Raw genomic sequence first — 10,748 nt, forward strand, 5'->3', positions numbered from 1 at the left:
CCAGTTAGCTATGTATGGCTCACACGGCCGGTCATGTCTGCTGGAACTGAATGGTTCTGTGCAGAGAAAATCAATTGAGGTTTTGGTTTGAACTTCAAATTTCGACTAAAAGGTTGCTTTGCAACATATACAAGGCGATTTTGTGTAAGTTGGTCCCCATGTGGCCATGTGGTAGCCGGATTAGGTGCATCAAGCCTATCTGCAGCACTGAAAAGGAAAGTGATCAACACCCAAATGGACCAATCCGCCAGGATATGTCCAAGAAAAAGCATGATACAAAGAGGAACTAGACAGATAACCATACATATGACCAAATAAAGAAGAAATGGTTGTTCTTGAGAAGAACGATTTGAGAGCAGATAACATTTCTCAAGCAATAATTCAAGCAAGATTCCATCACCCATGACCCCATACACGAGAGAGAATATCATATCTTTTTCTCTTCTTTTGCTCACAGAGAATATCATGTCTCATCATACATATCTAGTATATTTTTTTGATCCAACCCCAAAGAGGATACATAGCAACGGAAAGCAGTGTATGAGTTAGACTTCTAGAATGAGAATATTAAACTCTTCGGGTGGGACTAGGTTTTGTGGACATGGATCGCTCGACGAGTTCCTGCCGTCAAAACCAACAGCTCGCGCTGATTCTGCCACAAACTACACACTCCAGATGCTTTCATGTCTTCTTGGATCGTTTAACCATGTCTGTTTATCAAAGCCGTATTATATTCTCCACACCAAATCAAGAAGCCTTGGGGCATCTCTACCACATACCTTATATCTTAGTTATCCATCCTATTTCTCATCTTAGGTCCCCCTTTTTGTAATTATACTTTCGGTCAAGTACCCCACCCTTAAAACTTCATTTACTAAACAAGAATTCTTCCATCGATTCATCAAAAGTTTGCATACAAACTCCAACTGAACATATATTATCATTTATTCAAAAATTGAGAAAGACGAAATTCAAATATATATTAAAATTAGTGTTTTTAAACCATTCAAATTCAAATTAATAAATGGCCCAAATGAAATAAAGAGAACATCACATCTCATCATACATATCAATATATTTTTAATCCAACCCCAAATATGATACACATCAAACGAAGCAACCAAAAGCAATCTGTGAGTTCTCCTCGCAGAATGAGAATAATAAACTCTCCGAGTGGGGCTAAGGTTTTGTGGACATGGATCGCTCGACTAGTTCGTGCCACCAAAACCAACGGCCCACTTTGCCTCTCCCGTAGCCATTTGATTGTGCCACAAGCTACGTATATGTTTTTATGTATCCTTTAACCGTGGCCGCTTATCAAAGCCCTATTATACTCTTCACATCACATCAAACAAGAGGCCTTAGAATACTCCAAGTGTCCCGTGGTAACAACACCCGAGTGATAGGATTTGATCACAAGTGGCAATTACAAGTGCTATTTCTTTTTTAGGATAGTATGGTTGTGACAAGAACGGATGTGAGAGAGTTGATAGACTAGGAAATATATGCCATGTCGTTGGCAAGTACGAGCTTCAACTATAGGAAAATAGGATGGTGTTTTAGTGTAGTTGAGTTACCATCGTAGGGCCTCAACGGTGTGCCTAGTTCAAGCATTCTTTTTTGACGGAAAGACAGCAGAGCGCTGATTTTCATTGATGAAAAAGAAGGTAAGGTACATGGTAAACCGAGGCCCAAGAAAAACAAAACTAGCGTGGCTGGTATTAGTCCGCCCTGTACAAAAGTGATCTAGCGAACTCAAGGTGGCTCAAAGAAAGCTGACATCGGTGCAAGCCCAGCGTGTTGCCAGGTCCTTGCCTCATCGATGATGCGGCCATGAACCTGCTCGGCGGAGGAGGAGACGTGATTGAAAACCCTCGCGTTCCGCTCCTTCCAGATGCCCCATGACACAAGCAGGCAAGAGGCCTTCCAAATGGCCCGTCTCGCTCTCGGTAGCCCGGCAGTTTGTCGTCTGAATCGCAGCCGCAGCGAGCAGTCTGTGGGCATAGGCAGCGCAGTGAACGGCATGCCTAGCGAGGATGTGGTCCTCTCCCACACGTCCACAGCGAAGGGACATGCCGCAATCATGTGGTGGGCCGTTTCCGGCGCGGCATGACATAGCGAGCAGATCGGGTCGTGTTCAATCCTTCGCTTGGCCAAGTTATCCGCCGTCATGATCCTCCCTTGCAACAGCAGCCAGGCGAAGCATTTAGCCCTGGGAGATGCTTTTGCCTTCCAGATTATGGCCTTATCGTTGGTTTGAATGCTGCCCTTAAATTGCATCTTGTATGCAGAAGCCGCCGTGTATTCGCCGGACGCTGTCCACTTCCAGGCAATCTGGTCTTCAACATTGTCATTGATGGTGATGCTCGTAGCAGCCTCCCAGAGATCACAGAGCTCGTGTAGAATCGTCGGCGTTGGGTTGGGCTTGAGGAGCATCAGCCAATGGTTGTCAAGCATCGCCGCCCTGAAGGATAACCGTTTCCCGTTGCAGTGCTTGTACAGGTTGGGCCAGCGATCGGCCGGTCTGTTTCCGGCAGCCCAGTGCGAGCGCCAGAACGACGCCGTTCGCCCATCGCCGATGCAGATCGTTGACGATGCACGGAATACAGCCTCCGCGTCGGGGTCACTCGGCAGGATCAGATTACCCCAAGGCCGGTCTCTATCAGTCCATGTGAGCCAATACCAACGGGCCAGCAAGGCGCTTCCCTGTCTCTGCAGGTCATGGATGCCCAGTCCTCCGAGCTCTCGAGGCCGACAGACATTGCTCCATCTTACTAAGCATTTACCAGCCGGGGAAACCTCGTCCGCCGCCCAAAGGAAGCCCCTACGCAGCCTATCCACCATCTTGATGAACCACTTTGGCGGCGCAATCGCCATTATCCGATAAATTGCCATTGCGGAGAGGGTGGTTCTAACCAGTTCAATTCTTCCCGGTAGTGCAATTAGCTTGGCTTTCCACCCTCTCAATCTCTTGGACAGACTGTCAAGGGCCGGCTGCAGGTCCTCCCGTCGCAGGCACCCATCAGTCAGAGGCAAGCAAAGGTAGGTCACCGGGAAATTCCTAATGTCACAGTCAGATTCCTCGACCGCACACTCGGCCTCTCCATCACTGCATATGATGGGCGTGGCGGCGCTCTTGGACCAATTTACTCGAAGGCCAGAGACCCGTTGGAAGCAGGAGAGCAGCTCGATAGCAGCATGGAGCTCGGTTTTGGATGGGTTGAGAAAGGCCACGACATCATCAGCGTATATGGATAGGCGGTAGGGCATTGTCGTTCTTCCAATGGGAGCCAACACCCCTCTTTGGCAGGCAGTATCGAACATGGCAGCGAGGGCGTCGATGGCTATGACAAAGAGCAGCGGCGACACCGGATCTCCCTGCCGTAGCCCCTTGCGGTGAATGATTGTCTCGGTCAGGTCCCCATTGATGTTCAAGCGCGTGGAGGCAGTCGCCAACAGCCCGGATATCCAATTCGTCCATCGCAGCCCAAAGCCTCTAGCGCGCATCAGGTCCAGCAGAAATTCCCATGAAACACTATCGAAAGCTTTTGCAATGTCCACTTTCAATAGGATGGCTGGCGTTTTTCGAGCTTTCAGAGTCTTGATCATGGCCTGAACATACATGAAGTTGTCGAGAATTGAACGGTTCTTAATGAATGCGCTCTGACAGGGGGAGATGAGGTTGTGCATCAGCGGCTGGAGGCGACTGGCAAGAATTTTAGCAATCAGCTTTGCAAAGCTATGAATTAGGCAGATTGGTCTAAATTCCGTCAGTTTTGTCGCTCCTTCCAACTTGGGTAGGAGGATCATGATGGCGGTGTTAAGAGCCTGCAGGTTTGAAGCGTTCAAGCTGCCAAACTTGTTGATCGCTGCCATGACATCTCCTCTGATGGTCTGCCAGCAACGTTGATAGAACAACCCCGTAAACCCATCTGGTCCGGGCGCCTTGTCCGGACTGGTGTCATTAATTGCTTCTAGAACTTCCTCTTCAGAGAAATCTTCTTCGAGCTGGCTCATGGCATGTGTGCTGAAAGTGTAGCCAATCTGGGAAAAGAGTAGCTGATTGGAACGCTCGGCCGGGGAGCCAACCAGTCCATGGAAAAACTCCCAGGCCAGTCTCAACTTATCCTCTTGCCCGGCGTATAGCTGCCCCTCGTGCTGAATTGTCTGGATGTAATTCTTGCGTCGTCTTGCCGAGGCCTTCAGGTGAAAAAATTTGGTGCATGCGTCTCCTTCCTTGATACCGCGAACCCTGGACTTCTGGCGCCAAATCGATCTCTGTAGTGCACTGATCCCTAACAGCCGCACCTTGAGGTTGTTTCTGAACCGGTGCTCCTCTGGTGTGAGGGCCCGGTTGTCTCTGGCTTTCTCAAGTCTGTATATTAGCTCATTGATCACATCCATTGTTTGGCCAAGGGAGGAAGTAACATTACCAAACCATCTTCTAAGCTCCTTTGCCAATCTGCTCAATTTTGTGTGCAGAACCACGAAAGCATCAGGTGATTGAACCGGCTGGTTCCAAGACGAGGCGACCACCTGCTGAAACCCCTCGAGCTGCACCCAGTAGTTCTCAAAGCGAAACTGCCTGCTGTGTCTGAACTCTGCGTCACAGGTGAGGAGGAGGGGGCAGTGGTCACTGACGGTCGAGGATATCGCTTGCAGCAAGCAGGCCGGGAACATATGATGCCAGGCTTCGTTGTAGAGCATCCTGTCGAGCATGACCATGGTAGGGGTCTGTTGCTCGTTGGACCATGTGTAGGTCCGGCCATGTAAGTACATATCCTTGAGCTCCATATCAGAGATGAACTTGCGGAAAGCATTTAGCATTCGCCGGTTTATTCTGCTGTTTGATTTGTCGGACGCAGCGCAAATCAGATTAAAGTCTCCTACGCAGATCAGCAGTCCGAGGTTTGCGGTGATCACCTGGCGGAGGCCTGTTAGGAAGGCCCGCTTTTCCTCGTCCTCCTGTGGCCCATACACACCGATCATGTTCCACGACTTGGCAGACTTGTGGTGCGTGCATGTGATCATGACGTAGTTAGCAGTACAGCTAGAGTAGGACACTTCAATGTGATCATCCTTCCAGGCAAACACAATTCCTCCCCTAGTACCATCCGCCGGCTGGAAGCAGAATTTGGTGAACGCCGGGCCACAACACTCAACAACATCCGCGCTAGCAACAAAGGAAAGCTTCGATTCTTGGAAACAGATTAGGGATACATCGGATTGATGCACCAGTCTTCTGACTACACCTCGTCTTGCAGACGAGTTGAGCCCATGAACATTCCAAACGAGCATAGGGCAACTATCCATAGGAAACTATGGCATCGGTGGCCGGCTGCGTCCACCTTAGGACACCACCCTCTCTCCAGTCGCAGTAGTGGTGCTCCTTGCTCCTCTCAGCGCCGTGGCCTTGACCCCTGGAGCCGCCGCAAGCGCCATCAGCACCTCGATCTGCAGCTGCGTGAGCGGCCGCTCGAAGGAGAGCTCGTAGCGCTGCATGGCATCGTCTTCGTCGGCACCAATGCCGAGGCGTTGCATGATGAGCTGCTGGGCCTTGACCACCGCGCTGAGCGAGGATGCCGTCCTGGAGGCCAGCCTTCCACTCCTGCGAGGGTTGGAGATGGGGGAGCGACGCCTACGTGGCGCCCTGGGCCTTGCCTCCGCTGGCCGCTGCAGGATCGGCGGGCTGATGTCGCTCGTGATCTCGGCAACGAGCTGGTCCACTGCGGATATTGGACCCACGCCACCAGGAGCGGTGCAGGCCACCTCTTCATTGCCCGTGGTAGGTGTCAGTTGGTGCGTGGTTGGGTCTCCTCCCATGTCAGGGGCAGCGCGCGTCCCGCCAACGGCATCCTGCAACGCAGCACGCCGGCCAGACTAGCGGTCAGGCATGCCTGACACCGGCACCTGGTCAACCTCGGCTGCCTCGTCCGCCTTGTTCCCGTCGGTCCCGTGGCCTGCCGCGACAGACGAATCATCGAAGCGGGTTCCATCTCTCTGCAGCTCCAGTAGAGGCATCTGCGGCATGCCCAAAGGGGCCTCAACAGGCCCCACCGCTGCGGGTGCAGGGGCCCCATCTGCGCTCGTGGCAGCCCCGGATGGGCCCCCTGGCCCCAGGCCATGCACGTCGTCCGTGACGCTAGGGCTCTGCGCCTGCTCCTCCTCCACCGCCGGTGGGCTGGATGCCGACGCGTGCAGTGGGAAGTTGTAACCGATGACCTTGTTGTCGACGACGATGGCGACGTGGCGGCCGCCATAGTCACCGCCTGGCCTCGCCATGCGCGCGAAGACGGAGGGCCTCCCCACCGCCGCCGCGGCGGAGCGCGAGCCATCAATGCATCCGCGCGCCCATGGACTTGGACGCGGCGGGAGCCTATCACCGTCCCGGCCCGCAGCTGGCCCCTGGCCCCCGGACGCCACCGGGAACTCCTCGAGCTCGTCGAGGTGGACCAGAACCAACCCCGCCAGCACTCTAGGGCAGAGTGGCAGCGGGCTGGCACCATCCACCGACTGGAAGAAGCCCGCCGGCAGCCGTAGGTGGTCAACGGAGTCGACATTCCGCCGTGGCTCGTGGGTGCCGAAGTCGATGAAGCGAGGCAGCTTGTCTGGCGTTTCTACCCATGCGTAAAGCACAAAGTAGGAAGTGTCAGTTTCGTGGAGCGACTCCACCTCCACCGCGTCGATCCTCACCATTGGCAGCAGCTTTGCCACGTAGCTGAGCGACCATGACTGCAGGGGAACGCCCTCAAGGAAGAGGCGTGCCCGGAAGCGCAGCGTCTTGAGCTGCGAGAGGGAGCGGCGCGACCAGTCCTTCACCAGGAAAGGCGCTCCCTGATTGTCGTGGAAGACGCCACGCTCGAAAATGATGTCCCTCCAACGTCTGTCGGTGAACCTGGCGACGAACGAGTCGAAGTAGTGGGAGACGTAGAGCGCCGCTGATGGTATCTCCGGGAACTCCGCCATGATGCCCGCCTTCACCTTGGCGGGGTACATGCCTTCCGCCGCCACCGAGACGACGAGCGCAGTTTCCCGCGGGCTCAGCTCTCGATCGGCCATCTCTTGAGAGAAGTCCAGCAGGATGGTGGATCCCAACGGGCGCCTCGCGGCCGCGCCGAGGGGGAGCCCCGTAGCAGCAGCCTCCATGTCAGGGATAGGCATCACGAAAGGGTTCACAGGCGGTGGTGGGTAAGCTAGGCGATCACGGAGCGACTGCCGATTTGGCAGCGGCGGCGGAGGGGTGGTGCGATGGCGTGGATGTGCGGCCGTGGAGCGAGGAGGTGGTGGAGGGTTGCGGCGGCCATAGATAAATTATATGATAAATGGTATGACAATACCTCATGGGCCATAGATACTGCAGCCACTATGTGGTTATACCTCAACTCAACAGTTTGAAGTATCATGTGTCTCGGTGGATTATATCTTTCACTAAGGTGTCATTTTCACTAATAGTTGATGATTTGGTCAATCTTGCAGCTCCCCCGCTCCACTCATGTGTAGTTGTTGTGTGAGTGTATTTGACTATTTCAATAAGTGAAACTAAACTCATTAACGATGCACAAAATGTGTGTTTATGCTGTACTCGAAACTTCAAATCTGCCATATAGACATGTGTGACACCCCAATTCATGTCCATTGGACACAATGAGTGGGATGGGGAGGGGAGAGTAAGGAGCTAGGAGGAAGAAGGAGAGATGATGGACGAGGAGGGAGGAGGGCTCGATGGCAAGACCACCGAGGCTAAAATGACAGCGGGTGCTAACCGACTAAGATAAGGTCAGCAACCTACCACTGAGTGTGTAAAGAGTACACATTTGGTGTTCCGGGGCAGCAGGGCCGCTGGATCTGCGATCCGGAGGACAATGTCTACGTTCCACAAGGTTAGCAGAAAACACCACACGAGTCTCATAATTGCACGTATGTCCAGTGCTCCGACCCTGCCCTCCGGATTTGTGATCCAATGGCCCTGTTTGGATACTCTAACTTAGTTAGAGGTTAGAGTTAGAATTCTAACTCTGAACTAACTCCAACCAAAAAAATGTATGGATGGCAGGGTTAGATTGACAATAAATGCTCTTTCTCAATCATTTGGCGAGAGTTGCGATGTCCGAGGCAGACGGGGACGCGCCCGGCAAGGAGCCATGCTGGCCTCTCGCGTAGCCCGCCGGCCGAATGCGTCGTCCTTGCGCAAGGAGCCGCGCTGGCCGAGGCCGACAGGGACGGGCCGCGCAAGGAGCCGCGATTGCTTACTGACGGGCGGACGGGCCGCAGGAAGACGATGGGGTTGGAACGGGAGTATAGGGCAGGGCTGCTGCGGGGAGAGTGAGAGAAAAATGTGTTTTTTAGTGGTCCCGAGAAGAACTAACCCAAATAAGCATCTCTTGGATGGGTTAATTTTTTAAGTAGGTTAGATGCATCTAATCCAAACAACCTTTCCTGTTTGAATATTTTTGGGTTAGTTGAGTCCAAACTAAGCTAAACTAACTCTAACCTATGGATGCAAACAGGGTAAATGGTACATGGCGACCGGCTACGTCATGATCCCTTCGGTAGAGCACTGATCAAATCCTGACCCTCCATATCAGATCAAGCGGTTCTGTTAAGTTGCATTTATGGCGGTAACGGTACGGGCAGCCAGCTAGCTCTCATACTAGTACAAAACTGCCCACTTGTACCAGCTCAAAATATCTGGGTGTACAACACGGCGAGGAACATCAGCCACAAATAAGATCGAGCCCCACCCAAACACCCCGACCCCCGCCGTCCACACACTCCCAAACGGAAAACCGCACGCTCCACATTGTTTTTCTCCACGGCCCGCCGATTAATCAATCGCACGGCCCCGGTGAGCAGGAGCTGGACTACGCTTCGCCGCTTGGAGCCACTGGTCTCCATCCCAGGGCAGGGGGCCTCTTTAAATATCCTCCACCCGAGCTGCCTGCCGACTCCAAAGTCCGTCCAAACCCATCTCTCGCATCTCTCACCTCCTCCCCCACGCCGCGGTTTCCCGACCTCGTCGCAGACCGCACAGACCAGGTCTGCCGTCTCCCCTCTGCAACTCGCGGTCGCCGCCGGCTTCCTTCCCGCAACGCGCGGGCTACGCTAGCTCCGGTGGGCCTGGTTTTCATAGCCGCTAGCGATCCATCCCCTGCCTAGAGGCTGCAGGCAGAGGCTGGTCGGAGGATCGAGAAGAGAAGCTGCTGTTCGTAATGGCGGGCGACAGGTGCGCGGGCGCGATCGCGGGGTGCGAGCTGTGCGGGGGCGTCGCGGCGGTGCACTGCGCGGCGGACTCGGCTTTCCTCTGCGTGCCCTGCGACGCCAAGGTGCACGGCGCCAACTTCCTCGCCTCCAGGCACCTGCGGCGCCGGCTCGTTCACGCGGCCGCGGGCGAGGACGCCGGATCCGCGGGCTCGGAGTCGGAGTCGTCGTCCAGCTCCTCCTGCGTGTCCACCGCCGACTCGTGCGCGGCCGCCTCCGCGGCGACGCGGGCGGCGGGGAGGAGGAGGGCCGGGTGCAAGCACCGGCGCGCGCGGGCGGAGGTGGTCCTCGAGGGGTGGGCCAAGCGGATGGGCCTCGCGCCGGGAACGGCGCGCCGGCGGGCGGCCAGGGCCGCGGGCGCGCTCCGGGCGCTGGGCCGTGGCGTCTCCGCCTCCCGCGTATCCCTCCGCGTCGCGATGGCCGCCGCGCTCTGGTCGGAGGTCGCCGGATCCGGCTGCGCGGAGGCCGCGCTGCTCCGCCGGCTGGAGGCAAGCTCGCACGTGCCGGCGAGGCTGGTGGTCACGGTGGCGTCGTGGATGGCACGCACCGCGGTCCGGGCCCCCGCCCCTGCCCCCGCCGTGGAGGGCTGGGCCGAGTGCTCCTGAGCCACGGGCTCCGGCCCGGGCCCATCTCCCTCCCGTCGACGTGCCGAACAAGGAAGAAGGAAGCAAGCCTGAGATAGAATTACACGTAGAATGTAACATGTGAAGCAAAGTTCGTTTGTTTAATTTTCCCCACCTTATTCTAAGCACGATTATACATATTATTCTTGTTAATATTCCTTCATCATGAATTCATCATCATGGCGGCAAAAGATCTTCTCATTTTATTTTTTTGGTTTTCCGGATGGTGGCAAAAGATCTTGTGGTTAGGAGGGGCGAGGCGAGGTCCAGACCCGAATGGACGGGAGTCTTTTGACTGTCTGTGCGTGATGATTAAATAGAGTAACTAAAGTTGATTTTGGTTAAGACCTATGTGGTGGAAGAATGTCGACGATACCTTCCTTGCTGGCGTCCGTTGGCTTCGCGCGTCGTGTGCGTTCGATTGGTGGCTGTCGACGTTAATCTCTTCTAACCACACATCGCCGCGGCGTACTTGTTTTTGTTCAGGAAAGGGATCGAGCTCCTGGTTCCGGCTGACCTCGTCGGTCGCTGTCTGTCATCCCCCTCGCCTCGCCGTCGCCATCGGTTTTGAGTAAGTGCATGCACACACCGTCCTCCCAGAGAGCGAGTGTGGACCTGGTACTCTGTACTGGTGGTGGTAGAGCTTGCCGTGAATATTTCGTTTGAGGAATATGTCTGCGAGGGCCATCTCGAGGAAACATGGAAAGTGAATTGAAATTTACTGAAGGGGAATTAATCGGGGCCAACGATCTGCGCCGGTGCGCCGGCCCAACTGTTGGGCCGGTCGCACCGCATCCGTTGGATCGCGCGCGCGTGGGCCGTTAGATCCCGTCGAAGAAACCGGTTCCCCCTTACCTTCTTCCTCGC

General features: G+C 54.9%; 1 protein-coding gene across 1 annotated transcript; it reads left to right on the forward strand.

The window, feature by feature from the left end:
- Window positions 1-8,845: 8,845 nt before the first annotated feature.
- Window positions 8,846-10,034, forward strand: LOC123133976 (B-box zinc finger protein 32). Its single transcript, XM_044553348.1, has one exon. It carries the CDS (start codon window positions 9,210-9,212, stop codon window positions 9,861-9,863), a length of 654 nt encoding a protein of 217 aa, XP_044409283.1. The 5' UTR covers window positions 8,846-9,209; the 3' UTR covers window positions 9,864-10,034.
- The last annotated feature ends 714 nt before the right edge of the window (window positions 10,035-10,748 follow it).

Source organism: Triticum aestivum, chromosome 6B (genome assembly GCF_018294505.1).
Source record: "Triticum aestivum cultivar Chinese Spring chromosome 6B, IWGSC CS RefSeq v2.1, whole genome shotgun sequence".
Classification (NCBI taxonomy): Eukaryota; Viridiplantae; Streptophyta; class Magnoliopsida; order Poales; family Poaceae; genus Triticum; species Triticum aestivum.